Here is a 17,785-nt window from a genome sequence, read left to right as displayed (position 1 = left end):
AGCTGCCCCAGAATAGGAGGCACGATAGCACAATGTAGAGGGGGAAGACGAAGGGGCAGAGCAAGTTATGTTTTGTGTAAAGCAGGTGATTGGTTGATTTCTTGGCCAAAGAAGTATTTGTAGCACTTACTAATCAAGAGCCATTCTTCTGGCTTATAGCATTTGATTTTTTTGGTATAAAACCACTGGGTAAGTCAACATGATGGTAAATTAGACCTGTTCTTACCTCCCAGGAGCCCACATTCTAAATGATAGACAGTGCACACGCATAAGAAATAGTAGCTTGACTCAATTAGTGTATGACAGAAGGTAAAGAGAGAGGATGGAAAAGCTGGATATGGTTGGAATCTGTAAAACAGGATTAAACAATACTTGCTTTACCGGGTTGTCACAATAAAATAAAATAACATATATAAAGTTCCTAATCCTTAATAGGTAACTTATGTGCGTGTACTGTGTCTCCCTTCTTCTCCACCGGTCAATTCTAAGGTAAACTAGTGGGGAAAAAAAAAAAGAGAGAGAGATGTTCGAAAGAACAGGATCAGTGACACTTTCTGAAGAGGTATGTCTCGTCATGGGCCTTGAAAGATTGGTGGGGTTTAGTGAGCAAACGTTAGGAACAAAGAGGTAGACATACAGAATGTGCTTTTGGGAGCTACAGGAAGCTTTGTTTCTGTTGAGTGGGAGAAGTTGGAAAGGCTGGGAACCTAGAGGTTGGCTGGTACCTGTATAGAATCCTCTTCTGCTCCGATCCTACCTTGTACACTACTCTGACTGATGGTTTACATGTTGTCATGGGTCAGCTCCTTTGGTAAGCAGGAATCAGAAGCTATCAACTTTGAATTCCCCACAGCAAATAGCATAGTATTTTACACCCAGTAAGGCCCTTCACACATATTTATTGACTTAGTAAAGATAACACATGCTTAGGTACATCAGAAACAAGGACTGTATGGTGATATTTTATGCTAATATTATATCAAATTATATAGTACAATGTGGGAAAGAATATTGTAGCGTGGAATAGTGGGGTGTCCTGGAGAAGGCCAGATCTGGGTTTCACCGTGGCTCATTGACTTACGCGCTTTGTGAACCTGGGCGGGTTCTTTTGCAATATGTACTTATATCTGAAACCATTTCTTAGCTATCTGTTCTTCTGGCCTTTGTTTTCTCATCTATTGACTAGCTAGTGCCTACCTCACAGAGTTGTTATAAGGATTCAATGAAAACTAGCTCAGTGCCTGGTTCATATTAGGTGCTCACATATATTGTATTAATAATCATAATAATAGTTATTTTTTGGTATTCTTAATCCACGTTGAAACCTTGATATGCATCTTTTGAGGGGCAAAATGTACTCTATTGCTATCAAAATACTGAGCAAGAACCAAAGTAATGTGCAGTGCTGTCCTATATATTTCATTGTGGATCCTGCTGTATTAAGCTCAAATCCTGTTTTATCAAATTTCAGTTTTGGAAATAAGGACCTGAGCCACAGTCTAAGGAAAAGGGGCATCTTAGGCCCCTTTCTCTGTGACAGCAAAGCATTTTCAGCAGCTGCCTCGGTCTCTTCCAGGCCCACACAAGCTTGGTTTCCTTGACCCTCACAGCAGTTCTAAAATTGTTGGCCATGGGTTTTTATCCTCATTTTGCAGAAGCTGAAAAAAACTAAGGGTCAGGTGACAAGGTTAGTGAGTGTGAAAGTCATTTATAATAATGGTAAAAAAGGCATAGGCTAAAGTTAAATTTTGAGTCAGTGTCTATAATAAGTAAGAAGTAAGATAAAACACAGTCAATATGAACACTTGGAAAGGATCACTGAAAAAGGAGACTCTGCCTGTCTTAAGTGTGAATGTCATCTCATTAGTCTTTTTGCCTATTGACGAGGAAAAAGTGTATGTAAGTTTCATTTTTCAAAGACAATGACCTTTTTGGCAACATAGAGTCACAAAATGCCACACTTTGCTCTTCATGGTTTTCACTGGAATTTTTTAAACTTCAATTTTCGAGTGTTCTAAAGAGATGACCTATCACACGAGTTGTCTGTCAAGTGTTTTTTTTAAGCCCTTATAGGGCAGGTATATTGCACTGCAATAAATATAGATCCTGGGCATCATTTTGACTTGAAGGATTTTTTTTTAGTGTTTAAAAAGCTCTATAGTGTCAAGTGAAACAGCATCTTTGACTTCCCACTCACCTAGACCTCAAAATGCAGACTCTGCTTTGAGAACCTCACTTTGTATCCCTATCAGCTATCAAGTTCTACGTATTCTTTTCTCCTAATCACTTTTCAAAGAAAATGTCATTTCTTCCTTGAAGTGGTAATCTCACCTATGATGTATATACTTTCTTCTACCTTGGCGCATCCTTGATACTTGACGTCTCATCACCATTAGACTCACCTAACCCAGTACTGGGTATGATTTTTTTTTTTTTTAATTTAAAAATGTATGATCTCTATCGCACTTTGAGATAGTGACCATGTCTTATTCAACAATATGGTCCTACCACCTAACACGCTGCCTAACATATAGTGGGTACTTTGCCTCATTATATAGGGACATGAACTGCTTTGATGACGGTGGAACTCCTTTTTTGAGACCAGAGATAACACATCTTTGCAATATTCAAAGACTAAATTGAGAAAAGGAGAAAGAAAAAGCCAAATACTATAGATAATAATCTTGACATTACGTAGTTACTGTGGGCTCTGTTATTGCTGGCCTGCCAAAAAAGTGACTCAAGGTTAAACCAGAATCTTTCACTTTACAAATGGTAACTCCCATCCTAGTATTACTAGATTTTTAATGATATTTTTTTTATTTTAAAAGGCCACGATAAACGTAATTGGATAAGGATCAAATGAATGCCCCAAATTACATCCACCTGTGACTTTTTATATTAAGTGGATTTCCCTCCCTAGCTACCATTGTGAGGGATCTATGTAGGTTTTGAAATTCAAAGTACGGAACCCTAGAGTTTGTAGTGTCTCTTTTTCTTTTTAGGAACAGGAGATCACTGTGCATATAAAACACACCCAAAATAAAGCAGTAAAGTGAACCCTGCTTAGTAGCAGTCCAGATAATGAAATGGAAAGTTTGTGTCTGAGATGCCTAGAATCTTCCATTTTGCCTTGTTACTATACAACAGCCACCTTGTAATCTAGCAATTACAAGGAGTTTCCCTTGTACCGAATACAGTGAGTTATTCCATGTGTCACAGTTGAAGAACACAGAGTAGATGCTTGTTAAGTCATCAGTACAGCAGGGATCTTATAATTACAGTAGCTCTGATTAGTTTCAATACTGTGATACTTTTTATCATTTTGAGTGTTTCTTTTAATCTTCATTTAGACTTCATTGAAAACGTTCTTGTTAGCCACCAATGATTTTACTTTGATGCTCCTCCAATCCCCCCAGATGTTCTACTTTTCAATTATTTTAAGAAAAAAGGCAAAATGCCTGTTAAAATTTTGAATTTGCATTGAGCAATGGTTATTGCTTAAATACTTTTAATTGAATGAAATATGCTAGGTTACACAGGTCTGTGCTTTTTAAAAACTGATAAGCATTTGCAATTCATATATTGTGGTTTAATGCCCTTTTTAAATTTAACATTATTTTTAGGTTGATTGTTACGGTAATATTTAACAGAAATACTTAAGTGTGTAACCTCAAGGATAGTTGAAAAGCCCATAATACAAAAATTTTAGCTGTTAAAGAAATGAAATGCATCAATGAATATTAATAACCTTTTATATAACACATAAATTAATACTTTGGGACCAATTCTAACCTCAGGATTTTTTGTGACTTATATAATATGTAGCAATCGACCCATTTATCAAATTTATGAGTTGCACAAGTAAATTAAGTTCATCTGCATATTTAAGTTCTTTAAACAGACCAATGTAAACAGTTTCTTATCTGCCATATGTTGAAATGTTTTAGTAAACTAAAGACATAACTGCTTAGTCAACAAAGATGGCATTAAATTGCACTGTTTTGGAAAAAAAAAGTTAAGTGAACTAGATGCCTGTTAATCTGGTTCTTTAAATATCATAAACAAAAGTATCAGAATGTGTTTCCAAGGACAAAGGCGGAGTTTTCCCAGCTTTGATTGGTTGCTGCCTTGTCCTGTCCCACGGCCATCCTTAATTGGCTTTGGGTAGATTGGAATCACATAAGCAGAGTGACATTTATTACTTTCTTAGTTTCTTTGCACTGAGCCCTGAGATTCCCAAGTAGTAACTGTAAAAGATTTCTTTCATTTCGTCCATGATCTACAAGAGGGGATCATTCTACGAAGAGCAGGCATGAGTCTGAGTGCGAGAAGAGTCACTCTGCCTGCAATAACGCCAATAGTCCTACAGAAAAGGGTATGTGACTTCTTTTGCCCTTTTTTTTTTCGTTTTGCTGTTTTTCTTTCTTTCTGCTACCGTGTGTTTATTAATATGTTGGAAACTTTAGTTACATATCCTGAGAGAGATTGTCATTCATGGAGGCTAGAGGTAATTAAAGGGTATATTATTGAAATTAGACAAAAGGGGGAAAATGCTGTGCTAGAATGTCTCTGTGGTAAAAAAAAAACAAAAAAAAACAAAAAAAAAACTCCATGGAAAAGCAGTTTGGTCTCGATTTCAGGGCATTGTGATTTAGAGAGTATTTGAAGCTTTTTCTTTTTTTTTTTTTTTCCTTCTGTAACTTCAGGCCTCTTTGCCTTTAGTTCAGTAGAAAATCTGCTAGCTATTATGTTTTATATTTGTGTACTGAGAAGCAGTTTCTTTGTTTCCCTATAATTCATAATACATCCATCTCCATTGTTGAATGGACTATATAATTGTTTTACTGTTTAACCATATGGCACCGGTTTATTAGCCTCTGGTTTCTACCAATTTCTATTGAGTTGCTGCCTATTTGCCTAAGAAAAACTTTCCATTATATTCCCTTGTGAAAGAGGTTTCTGTTAATTATTAATGCAATCAATCCTGTGTATGAAAATATTGTATCTTTTGGTTTTTTGTAAAGTTTATTTCCATGTCTTACTTGCAGCATCGTATTTTATAAGGTAATGTTAAGTATAACATGCGATGTAGTATTTATAATACTAAACTTTTCTGGTAAATACACCAAATAAGAACAGTGCATTTAAATCCTTAAAGAATCAAATCTCCAGTATAGAAAACAAAAGCACCAACCCACATTTTTGGCGATATGCTTTCTGAATGGTTTTGGTGACGCTAGAAACTAATGTTTATTTCCGTACCTGACTTTTAATAGTTAACTGTTAGTTAGCTATTAGTGTATTCCGTAAGTCAAAGGTCATGGTTTAATTTGTTTAAATATGACAAATGTAACAATTAAGGTGTTTTTTTTTTAAAAAGAAAAGTATCTTTTTTATTGTTTTTAATTTTTAGGTTTTCAGTTTATTTTCTTACACAGTCAACCATTTATTCACTAGGGACATTTTATTTGGCATTGGAATTGTATATGGTAATTTTGCCAACATTTGTTCTTTATCTCTCTTCATGTCTTTTTCTCTCATCTTAAGCAAATTTAATTGAAAATACTTTGCTTTGAGCTTGAATCTTTATTTTGATTTAGACTTAGCATTAATAGTGACTGTATATATAGATTCCCTGACTCACTGGAATGTGAAAAGTATACTAATATGTATCAAATGTGTGTTCTTATGTCTGAGTTCTTGATCCAATTGATATACCAAGAAGCTTCCATCATGTTCTTTTGGATGACATGCTGGTGTGGTAGGAAGCATACTACCTGAGCTGTCTGTTTACTAGCTGCGTGACCTTGGGCAAGTCACTTAAGCTCGCGGTCATTACTTCTTCACCTGTAACATAATAGCTGAGGGATTTTCATTAAAAGCTTTCTGCAGTCTTACCTGTGTCTGTAATTCTGTGAATCAAATAATATATTTTGTATTTTCATAGTTAAAATATTTAAACCATTTATTTTTTTTTTAGAGTATTAAAACATTAGAAAAAGATGCTGTCATTTTCAAGGACTTTGAGCACTTAATCCAGGGCACTTCGTATGAATAAAACTCGGCTAGAAAATCCAGTACTGACTGGTAAATAGCAGAACAAGAATATTCTGGAAAGCTGTGATTATAATTGGTGTTAAGTCTGAGCTGCCGATGGTCACATCATTGTGATTTCTCTTGGTCTCTTATAATAAGCTGCTTGTCAGGTTTTTATTATAATAATTACATAAGTAATTGTGCCCAAGTCCATGTTATTCCTTTCCAGCCACTACACATATTAAATTTCCACGTAATTTAGGACATCACCATTTGCTGAAGGTACTTACGCTATTTCTTTGTCGTGGCATTTTAACCCCTAGAAGGCCCCTTATCTAGAAGACTATCCCGAAAATCTTAACATCTCTTACTTTAGGAATTGGGCATTTTTATAACTAGAAAACATCCATCTGCTCTGGTTACACCATGACTTTTTTTTCCCCAAGATTGAAAATTATTCCATACTTGTAATTAACTTGTCATTTTCCATATACACCATAATTTAAGGTGATCTTACAAATTGGTACCAGCATTTCTCAGAGTGTTTTGGGGGCAGCTTCTTATTTTCCTAACAAGGCAGCAAGTGCCTTTTGCGTAAGTTTGCCATAAAGTTTGCTCATCCTGCATGAGTGGCTCTTGAAAAATAATTTGCCAGTTGGAATCCTAATCATTTGAAAGGCTGAGGGCATTTCTGAAAATGCTTAATAGCACTAGGGAATAATTTTGTTATCAGTCTGTGTATGTGATCTAAATGGCCTTAAGATTCTCCTGAGAGTGGCTGGGAACTTGAACTTTAAACATGGCCCGTAACACAGTATGGGTCTTTTTTTTTTTTTTTTTTTTTTTTTTTTTTGTAGAAGATCAAATACACTTTGATCTTTGAGGGACAGGGATTTTTGGTAGATTCTCTATCAAGTGAATTTTAGGAAAGATATTTTTTGTGTCCTCCAATTCTATTAGGGTCTTATTTCCTTGATTCTGGTTCACCAAGGTTCTAGTGAAGAAGGGTTCATCATATCTCTCAGAAATGGTTACATCCTCACCAAATGCTCTGAATGAATATTTTACCTCATAGCATTTTTCTCAGGGAACTACTAGGTTATATCTTTTCTTTTTTTCTGATGAGAGAAGTCCGAGTCTCTTGGGTGTTGAGTGACTTATGCAAGGTCACTCAGAAGGTCAATGGCAAAGCTAGAAATAGAATCTAGGTCTTGTGACTTCAGTGTGTTTCTCCTAGATATGTGTTACCTCCTGAAATTAATATGTTAATGAAATTGCCTTATGGGGTGTATAATTGCCATTCAACTTCTAGTCTGGAATTAGCTTAGGCAAATCCTTTCATCTCCCTCTGCACCTCCACCAACTCCCATATGTTCTAGTGTAGAAAACATTTTATTCAGAAAGCAATTGTCAGCAGCAAAGAGTGTGTGTGTGTGTGTGTGTGTGTGTCTGAGAGAGAGAGAGAGAGAGAGAGAGAGAGAGAGAGAGAGAGAATGAGCATTTATACCCAGAGCTCTAGATTGGTACAGTACATCAAGAAACTATTTTAAGGTCCTAGAGAATTAACAAAAGACTCAAGCATTGTAAAATATATATTAAGTATAATATAAAATTCCTATTCTTTTTATAGAGAGCCTTCAAGATCAGAAGGCCAGATGTCCATTTTCTGATTTTATGGGTAGGCATGTTCTAAGCCTCTATCAGATTTATAGAGTTTTGTGAATTATGTTTACAAGCATTTCTCCATTATTTATCCATACCACAATTATGAGATGTTCGTAAGCACACAGGATCCTAAAGCATCTTCTGAAGTCTCAGAGAAAAAAGGGATAATTTCTTGAATATATTTTCCTTAAGATTCAAATCCTTTTGAAAATCTGAAATTCATGAGTATAATATGGAGCAGCGCCATTTATCCAAAGATTCAATTCTCTGTCTATACAAGAGAATAGTTTATGTTATATTCATTTCCTTCCTCATACAGTTAGAATCATTGCTATGACTTTATAAAAATAGTTTTGTAAAAAGTGAAAGAATACAGATTATCATATCACTATTTTGCCCAGAAACTTTTAAATATACACAGAATCAGTCCAAATGTGTGTAGCATTCACTGAGCTTCAGGGCTTGTGTGCCCCGTGGCTTCTTCCCCAGCTTCCTGTGAAGTCTCCACTCAGTACATGGCTTTCTTCCTTGTGCTCCAAACAGTGTTTGATGTTTGTCCTTCTGTACTTCTGCCCCCAGTTTTGTGCTCCGTGGCCTATAGACAACTCCAGGATTCTGTTTGCTTTCCCAAAGGCTTTTTGTTGTCTGTGTCTCAGCTCAAGCTTTTAAGACTTTTTCAGCACATCTATCTTGGTGGTGTCTTGATTCAGGATCAGTGGACATGCCTTTGTTGCTTACTTCCCAATCCAGTATGTACTGCCATGTGACATCAATTTTAGTATCATCTTTTATGATACTGAAGTCTCATTAGCCTATCCACAGTTATGTATCTTCTGCTTTCTGGCTATTTAGAGTTGACTTTTAGTGTTCTCTGTGTTACCGTGTGTGTGTGTGTGTGTGTGTGTGTGTGTGTGTGTGTGTGTGTGTTAATGTATAGGTCTTGTACTATCTGGTTTTCAAAATTTGTTGTTGTTGTTTTTATTTTTGTCTTACCACTAGATTTTAAAAATTTAAGAGACTCCTTAAATAAAGTGCTTTGTCAGTTACGAGCTGAATTTCTATTTCACATACCCAGAAAACTGAAATGACAGTGCATTAAATGGGGAGGAGATTTATTTTTCTTTCACTTTACCAGAAGACTCAGTCTAAAACTAATGTAGCAGCCCCACAATGTCCTCAGGCAACCAAACTTCTTGCTTTCTGTTGTATCTTCCTTAGTGTGGGTCTCTTTTCCTTTTATGGAAAGAGGAATGCAAATCTCCAGTCATCCTGCTCACATTCCTGGCATACAGAATGGGAAGCACCAAGGGCTTGCTGGCCTCCTCTGTCAGATGTTAACTGCCACCCTGAGGTAACCAGGAGCTTCTGCTTCATCTTACTGGCCAAGATTCTGTCATGTGGTCAGTCCTGGATACAAGGGGAGCCAAGAAGTGGAGGCCTTGAGCTCCACACACTGTTCTTCTCGTTAGAATCAGGACTCTTCAGGAAGGGAGAGGGGAACAGTGATTCTTGGTGGGCAGCTAGCCATCCCCACCACAAGTGCCTCCAACATATTAGACATTCAATAAATATTTCTCCCTTGGATTTTTCTTATTGTGTTTTCAGGTACAAAATATGGCTTTGCTTTTTTGTTTGTTTGTTTTAAAGATTTTATTTTTAATAATCCCTACACCCTACATGGGGCTCAAACTTACAACCCCGAGATCAAGAGTCTCATGCTCCACTGACTGAGCCAGCCAGGCGCCTGTCTCTATGGTTATGCTTTTTGAACAAATGTATTCTGTTACTTGTCTGGGGGTAGTAGAAGGTATAGTAATTGGGGGAGAGAGTAGATTTCCTGCAGGGGAGGGTAATGGAGACCCACAGACGGCTGGCTTCCTTGGTTGGAAGGTAAGGTTGTGAAGTGGTAACCAGTACAGTATTATTTCTGTCCACACGGAGTTCTCATTCTTGCTAAACCTCACCCTTTCTTCTGCCCTTTTTGTTGTTTACAGGGTACCTTTGTTGCATATCCACCTAGGAAGGGTACCACAGAGACAAATGGATTTTGTGTTTTCACAAAATGTTTTCTTTCCTGAGAAGTGAGTTTTTAGGAAGTGAGCTACAGTAGAGAATGTTGGTGTGTTTTAGAGCCAGGCAGCTCTGAGTTCGAGCTCAGCTCTGTCACTGACCAGTGGTGCGACTTTGGGTGCCTTCCTTGAAACTTTTCTGAGGATCATTTTCTCTGTCCTGGGGATGAGGATGTTTCCTCACAGAGCAGTTGGATAAATATTTAGAAATACTTGACATGTAGTAGAAGCTCGAAAAAATGTGAGTTTCTTCCCCACCCCCATCTGTGAAATAGCATGTTTTACTAGTTTCATAAACAGTTTAAAATCTCGCTATTACAATGAGCATAAATTGTTTTGTGCCCTGTCCTATTAAGGTAGTTATCCTTGTAGTAAATGAATCAAACAAAAAGTAGTTGTCCTTGATATATTACAGCCAGGGAGAGGAAGGCAATGTGTGTTTCACATGCTGGTTCCCTCAGCTCTTTTACTGTAACTTTAGGTGGGCTGTAACTGAATTAAAAAATAATAATCCAGGGGCACCTGGGTGGCGCAGTCGGTTAAGCGTCCGACTTCAGCCAGGTCACCATCTCGCGGTCCGTCAGTTCGAGCCCCACGTCGGGCTCTGGGCTGATGGCTCGGAGCCTGGAGCCTGTTTCCGATTCTGTGTCTCCCTCTCTCTCTGCCCCTCCCCTGTTCGTGCTCTGTCTCTCTCTGTCCCAAAAATAAATAAACGTTGAAAAAAAAATTAAAATTAAAAAATAATAATCCAACTATTATATGCTGACAATTTTTACTTTTAAGCTGGGACCATAGATTTAAATATAATTAGATAGCTTCGATTATTTCTCTTTTCACTGTCCTGGGGAATATTAGGCAGGAGCTTCTGGGTTATGTATTTGAAAGCAGTAAAATTGTGCCTAATATAGAGACATTTGTCTCAGTAGATAAAAGTGGTGTTGCTGGAATGTTAGCTACATGATGGCAGAGGCAGTGTCACTTTTGATCATCACTGGACTCAAGTGCCCAACATGGGGCAGGTACAACATTGGTATATAGTTACTGTTAGTTGAATAAACACAATGTTTGAAAAAATAGAATTGGACTGTTTGAATACTCACCTGTTATTGGCATTTCCTTCTCTACATTCGCGACCCTGTTGCCTTCACTTCCTTTTCCCCTGGTTTCATACCTTGTGAAAAGCCACTCAGAGTCCACCCTGCATCGTCATTACCTTTATCCAGCTCCAGCTTGCTGCTGTGGGCAACTCTGTGTACTCACTGCCCTCGACACACACCCATAAAATGAAAACAGCTCTAATGTGTCCAGCACTGATTACACATTCTCTTTAGTCCTCATAAGAACCCTACAGGATTGGTGGACAATTCCAGTTTGGGACGAGGAGTGTGAGGCTTGGAGGAGTTAAGTGCTGCCCACAGCACACGTCTGGTCCGTGACCAGGCAGGACTGAGTTCCGGGCCACCTCCGTGCATGCAGGAGGCCACCTCTCCCAGCCGCGTGGGCTCACTTGCGGCGGGGCCTTTTCCATCCGCCGCTAAGAGCTCTCTGCCCTCTCTTGCAGTCCTTTGGTTGGACCAGTCTCACCTTTCTGCCTGTCTCTCTTCTTCCTCTTGTCATTTTATCTGGTTGTGTACTCAATCTTGCCTCAAAGGTGTAGCGACTAAACCCTATGTCAGCGTTCCTTAGCGCTCAATAGTACTGGAGAAGCCTCTGTGACTTACTGAATGCCTTATTTGCTTTCAAAAATTTACAGTAAAAATCACTTATATTAATTGAGCCCTATCAGTTTGCCAGCAGTTTGCCAATTTTTAGTATGAGGAATGTAACTCGTAACCTGGTGGTTGAGGATCTGATCACAGAGTGGACTGCAAAGTCCACCATCACCATGGACACCTGGACTGAACCTCCATATGAATGAGGGCCATGACCCACATTGTTCTGTGAACCACAGTGCCTGGTCCACATTTGGCAAGGAAGGCAGATTGAAAATAGGCTCATTGATAGTCTCAGACCCTTGCCTGGGGGCAGTCTCAGGGCTGGCTCTCCTGACTATTCTCCAGCACCGGAAGCCAAGTCTAGAAAATAAGAATCTCTTTTTGGCAGAAGAAAGAAGCAAGGCTTTTGGTAATTTCAGATATTAAACCCTCTGAGAGGGTAGGGTCAAGATTTTCTACCCCTGTAAGATATCAAAAACAGTTGCTCTTCAGACTGTTCCTAAAGAAGAGGAATTCAAAAATCGTCTTTGGCAAAAACACCATTGTTAGAAAGTGATTATAAACGCTTCCTAGTCGGCCATGTACAGTTAGACGTATACATTCAGTTATATTAGCGAAAATTTCAGGGATTTTATAGTTTCAGAAGATAAATTAGTTTGGGTAGTTCTATCAATATTCAAAGAAATGTTTTGAAATTACCATTCTAAGTACCAGACTAACTCCAGCTTGAGTTCCAGGAAGGATTCTTGCTGAGGTGACTTGATATACAGTGTGTGTGTGTGTGTGTGTGTGTGTGTGTGTGTGTGTATACATATATTCCAAAAAATCCTTATTGAAGTTAGGATGTACACGATTGATCTGAAAAATTCCAATTGTTAAGAATATTTAGGGGCGCCTGGGTGGCGCAGTCGGTTAAGCGTCCGACTTCAGCCAGGTCACGATCTCGCGGTCCGTGAGTTCGAGCCCCGCGTCAGGCTCTGGGCTGATGGCTCAGAGCCTGGAGCCTGTTTCCGATTCTGTGTCTCCCTCTCTCTCTGCCCCTCCCCCGTTCATGCTCTGTCTCTCTCTGTCCCAAAAATAAATAAACGTTGAAAAAAAAAAGAATATTTAAAAATAGCTTTAAACATTTTAAAAGCTTGTACTTATGATAGTACCTGCACAGGGTTAAGAATGTTAAAGTTGTAATTTTCAAAACATCGTTATTTTCTCTATTTGTACACGCTGAGAAGTAAAGACTCCCTCTGCTGGCTGTTTCAGGACATGCAGATTTCCGGCAAGTTAGTATGGAGAAAAGTGAAACAAGGAACAACCTGTCTTGATATTCCAAAAGCAAGGTGCTTTGGCACATACGTGCATTTTTATATTGTGGTTTTTAGTTATCTAACACTTTATCTGAGATGGCGTGTAGAAGCAGCGGCTTACAGCCACATGGAAGTTGGAGGAGCAGAGTAGCAAGAACCGAGGCAGGTCGGAGCCCAGAGAAGGGACTCTGGCTGGCTGTGCTGGGGAACAGCTAGCATCCCAAGCAAGTCAGACCTTCTTCAGTCTCGGCTTCTTTGTTTGTAAAATGAGAGGATGTCAGTGGATGTTGTCCAAGAGTCCTCTTGACCTTTCATATTTTATGATTCAAGCAGCACTGACTGTATTTCTTGTACACAAATGTGCTTTATACATGTTTTTACTGATATAAAATAAATATTTAGCAAAGTGAAAGAAAGGTAAAATTACAAAAATGGTTATAAATCACTTGCTCCTAGTGCTGCCACAGCATGGGAGTGTTAAGTCTAGAAAGTGATATTTTGTGTGCTATTATTTTATACAATAATATCTCCCAAATGTCCCAGAAAGACAGCATAGCACATTTCATTGATCCTGTGACACCTTAAGTTACAAGAAGCATCATTATGTTCTATGTTTCCAATGAAACTATGACAGACCACTGATGGTAAGTTACATCCAAGTTTCAGACAAGTTAAATGTGAGGAGATGTGCTTTTAAAAATTAGTAAAATATTTCTGGGGCGCCTGGGTGGCGCCGTCGGTTAAGCGTCCGACTTCAGCCAGGTCACGATCTCACGGTCCGGGAGTTCAAGCCCCGCGTCGGGCTCTGGGCTGATGGCTCAGAGCCTGGAGCCTGTTTCCGATTCTGTGTCTCCCTCTCTCTCTGCCCCTCCCCCGTTCATGCTCTGTCTCTCTCTGTCCCAAAAATAAACGTTCAAAAAAAAAGAAAATTTAAAAAAAAATTAGTAAAATAAGGCAGTTCCTGAAAGTGCTTCAACTGATGCCAGACAACCCAAGAATTGCAATAAAAAGTCCAGTGTTCTGGGCACTAATAGACATTCTCTTTCTGTTCTTCATGTCTCCCCCTCCCTTTTCTTAACACTTTTTCCACCCCTCCCCAACTTGTCCTTCTCACTGTGTAAAACTGTTTTTTCACTTTTTTGCCTAGACATGTCTTATGGGTATTCTGGGAATAAATGATTGCTTAAACCCTGAAACGAGATACTGGAATAACATTGTGTCCAACATAAGCATGACCGGTGGTTTTCTGCTTTAAATATGAATAAGCATTAGCACTTGTGAAGGTTTTTCTTTTACTTCAAAGACGAATTAGTCAGCACTGGCATCTTCACAGGAATTACATGAGTTTTAAAAACACTGAGGCTTCAGAGAACACTCTTTTGATGAAGTCACTGGAAACATTAGTGTGGGATTTGGGATTTGACCCTCTTTATTCATATTGGATTTAGGTCCTAAAATAACACGCATATATGCATATGTAGATGTGTGTGTGCGTGGTTTAGGACATCTTTAGACTTTATTTTTAGTGTTTGCCTTCTTTTATAATGAAATTGGAGCTGTTTCTTTTGCCTTTTCCCCCTGCCACATAACAGAGCACACTGAAAGGGCTTCCAGTTTTTTAATCGCAAAACTGAACCCCCACTTGAGTCTTTCTGGCTACCCATGAGGGAGAGGAGAAGGAGCAGCCTGTAGGGCTCTTGGCCTGAGAAGAAGGGCAGAAAGGGTCAAGAATAGAGTTGGAGTCTCAGAGAGGGTAGAGGGGTATCAGGGAGACTTTCTGCGTGCCCCTTGGCCTGCACACTGGGTCTCTTCTCCTGGATGGGAGACTGGCCAGGCCATGATGTGACAGTGTTACTGTTCTAATCTGTCAGGTGTGGCAGTGCTCAGCCCCCTGCAATGTCAACTTTGGAGCATTTCCACGCCAGGCCCCTTTGGCTTGATGCTGGATGGGAAACAAATTCATACATCATACATCTCTATCTGTATATTTTGAATTTATATCCAGAACTTCTGGAAGTTCTACATGTATCTCCAGTAACACAGGCCATCTTTTAAAAAAAGTTTATTTATTTTGAGAATGAGAGAGTGTGTGTGCACAAGCAGGTGAGGGGCAGACGGAGGAGGAGAGAGAGAATCCCAAGCAGGCTCCATGCTGTCAGTGCATAGCCTGACTCAGATCTTGATCTCAGGAACCGTGAGATCATGACCTGAGCCAAAACCAAGAGTTGGCACACTTAACCGACTGAGCCACACAGGCACCCCAGCAACACAGGTCCTTTAACTGTGAATTCGTTTATGTGTTTATCCAATCATGCCCTGTGATTTCCCCACTGAGATGAAATCGCATACAAATGTAGACAAGTTCAGAGTTTTTACAAAGATGGTGTGGGGGTGATCCAGCTTGTGACCTAGAGGACTGTGGACTCAGGGAAGGAGCCTGGCTCAGTCACTGGTGACTTGATGGATCTGCCTCACGGAACTCGGAACCATCTGCCTCAATTTGGTTAATAAACCCTTGTAGGGTAGATGTTCTGTTATTCGTCGCTGAACTGGTTCCTAAATGGTTAGGTGACCGTGTGGTTGTTTGCCATTATTCTCTTACCAATTTGTACACATGTTCTTGTGAACTTTCATTTAAAACTTAATTCTGTATTTCCAACCATTGGGAAAAGGCATTCTGCCATTTGTGGATCTGAAAACTGCTCCCTTCCGTGGTGGGCTCCCTGCTGGTTTGCACGGATGGAAACCTGTGGTCCGCAGTGCTGGGTGAAGAGCCTTCTTGAACATGCCTTCTGACACTTGAGCTTCCTCACCCGCTCCTCATAACTTCGTGCCTCTGCTCTTGGCAAAGCGGTCTGTCTCTTGTTGCATGCGTGTTTTTTGCTTCTTCAGTCCTTGGTGTCTTTACTCCTAATATTTAATATTTGTCCTGCCCAGAGGTCCTCTGACCTTTATTATTATTTTTTTTTTTTGAATTCTCATAGAATACCAGAATTGAAATGGGCCAGAGAAGTCACCTTCTCCACCTTTATTCAGTTCACAGATTTCATGAAAGCTTTGCTTGTGTTTTCTCTTTGGTCTCCGGGTATTTTTTCTCCCCTGGAGGTTTTCAAACCCTATGAGGTTTCACAGCTACTGTTTTGGAATGCCTAATATTGTCTCCTGCAGGGCTATGCATGATGGCTTCATTTTTCACTATAAGAATAGTTTTGATTATCAGCTGTGTGCCAGGTACTGTACTAATTGCTAGAGACACAAGGGGAAGAAAACAGTGACATCATCCCTGCTGTCATGCAGCATTCTGAGCAGTGGAGGTTGATGGATAGTAATCACGTGGTTGTGCACATGCATACATGGCACGAAGGGCCTGGACCTAAACTGAGAGGGTCATTGAAACTTCCCCACAGAAATAATGGCTCATGTGAGGGATGGAAAGTAGAAGGTGGGGAGATAGTGTACAAAGCAGCTCTAGTAGCATATGCAAAGGCCCCGTGTCGGGAAGGAGCACGGCTGTTTCAAGAAACTGAGAAAAACAAAATAATATGTTTGGAGTTAGAGAAGAAGGAAAGGATTATAGGGCATAGACCTGAAAGGAGCCACAAGGGTATGGAATAGACAAGTTCGTGCCAGTCAGTTTCTGTAATTCTGATATTGGTGACAATACGTACTTTGAGTTAATATCTTATAACTAATTGAACCTGTGCTGCTCATGCTCAAGTAAAATGTGTTATTGAATATATTTTTTAATGGAGAGAATGGAAGACATCCTACTACCTGACTTCTCTAAACCATGTACTCTTTTGCTCTTAATAAACATTTGACAATTAGAAAAATAAAACAGAGTGGCCATAAAGAAGCAGTAGCTTTCCTTGAGCTGTTAGGGCCTTTTGAACAGTTTTTGTTTTTTAAAGTATGCCATTTTGCTAGAGATTTGGAATAAGTAATAATGAATATATTATTTTCCATTTCCTTCAAGGGAACACAGTGAGTTACTTAATTCAAAATATCTGAGACTGTCTTCTCTTATCTTAGGACACTGCATTCCTTATGTAGAAGAATGTAAAAATCCAGGGCCACTCTGACCTTGATATAAAAATATTTCTCATGATTTAGGTACATTGCCTATCTGTTAAAAATAATAGAGTAAAAAATGGAAACATTAAAAGATAGCTTTATAATCCTATTGCACTTGGATGATAAACTTTTAAAGAGCTATAGAAAATAAACTTTCCTTGGGACCTAGTTGAGGTCACACCTCTAAGGGCCTTGTTTCTTACTTTCTATTAACCATATGTAAACAAAATAGATAATTAATGGATACAATGGATAAATTAATGTTTGTTTTTAGAAGTTATATACTTTCTTCATGGTAAGGTCTTAGTATTTAAATGTGATGTTTAAGTTATTGTAAATTAAATAGTGTTTAATAAGAGTCAGTGTCTAATTAAATATTAAATGTAGTATTTAAATGTAGTTAATTTATTTATTTTTTATTTTTTTTTCAATGTTTTTATTTATTTTTGGGACAGAGAGAGACAGAGCATGAACGGGGGAGGGGCAGAGAGAGAGGGAGACACAGAATCGGAAACAGGCTCCAGGCTCCGAGCCACCAGCCCAGAGCCGGACGCGGGGCTCGAACTCACGGACCGCGAGATCGTGACCTGGCTGAAGTCGGACGCTTAACCGACTGCGCCACCCAGGCGCCCCTAAATGTAGTTAATTTAAAAGTTAAATTTAAATTTTCCCAAAATAAAAACTTTGGCACAAGAGATAACCATGCCCCAATGATCTTTTTTTTTTTTCTTCCTCTTTTGCTCTTTCTTCTTATTTTCTTTCTTTATTTAAAAATTTTTTCTCACTTCATTCTGTGGATTCTTGGTCGTGTATTTATGCATAACCCATGCTTATTTTTTACCTGCTGAGTGATTATCCCACCTTCCATCCCCCTCCTCTGAAAAAAAATCAAGGATACATGGGGGAAAGCTACCCTGTATTA

At 39.0% G+C, this 17,785-nt stretch overlaps 1 protein-coding gene across 5 annotated transcripts in view; it reads left to right on the top strand.

Annotated features, from left to right (window-relative positions):
- Positions 1-17,785, top strand: part of GRB14 (growth factor receptor bound protein 14) — a 119,701-nt gene that overhangs the window by 50,533 nt on the left and 51,383 nt on the right. Inside the window, exon 1 of one of the 5 annotated variants that reach the window (XM_040475217.1) lies at positions 4,155-4,378. The exons of 3 other annotated variants lie outside the window; for them this stretch is intronic. In XM_040475217.1, the coding sequence (XP_040331151.1) occupies positions 4,316-4,378 (63 nt within the window). In that variant the 5' untranslated portion in view covers positions 4,155-4,315. Of the gene's footprint in view, positions 1-4,154; positions 4,379-17,785 lie in introns of those variants that run through there. One more of the 5 variants, XM_040475218.1, reaches the window with a different exon arrangement.

Source organism: Herpailurus yagouaroundi, unplaced genomic scaffold (genome assembly GCF_014898765.1).
Source record: "Herpailurus yagouaroundi ecotype Mexico unplaced genomic scaffold, PumYag 140, whole genome shotgun sequence".
In the NCBI taxonomy this organism is placed as follows: domain Eukaryota; kingdom Metazoa; phylum Chordata; class Mammalia; order Carnivora; family Felidae; genus Herpailurus; species Herpailurus yagouaroundi.
This window is presented reverse-complemented; position numbering and strand designations above follow the sequence as displayed.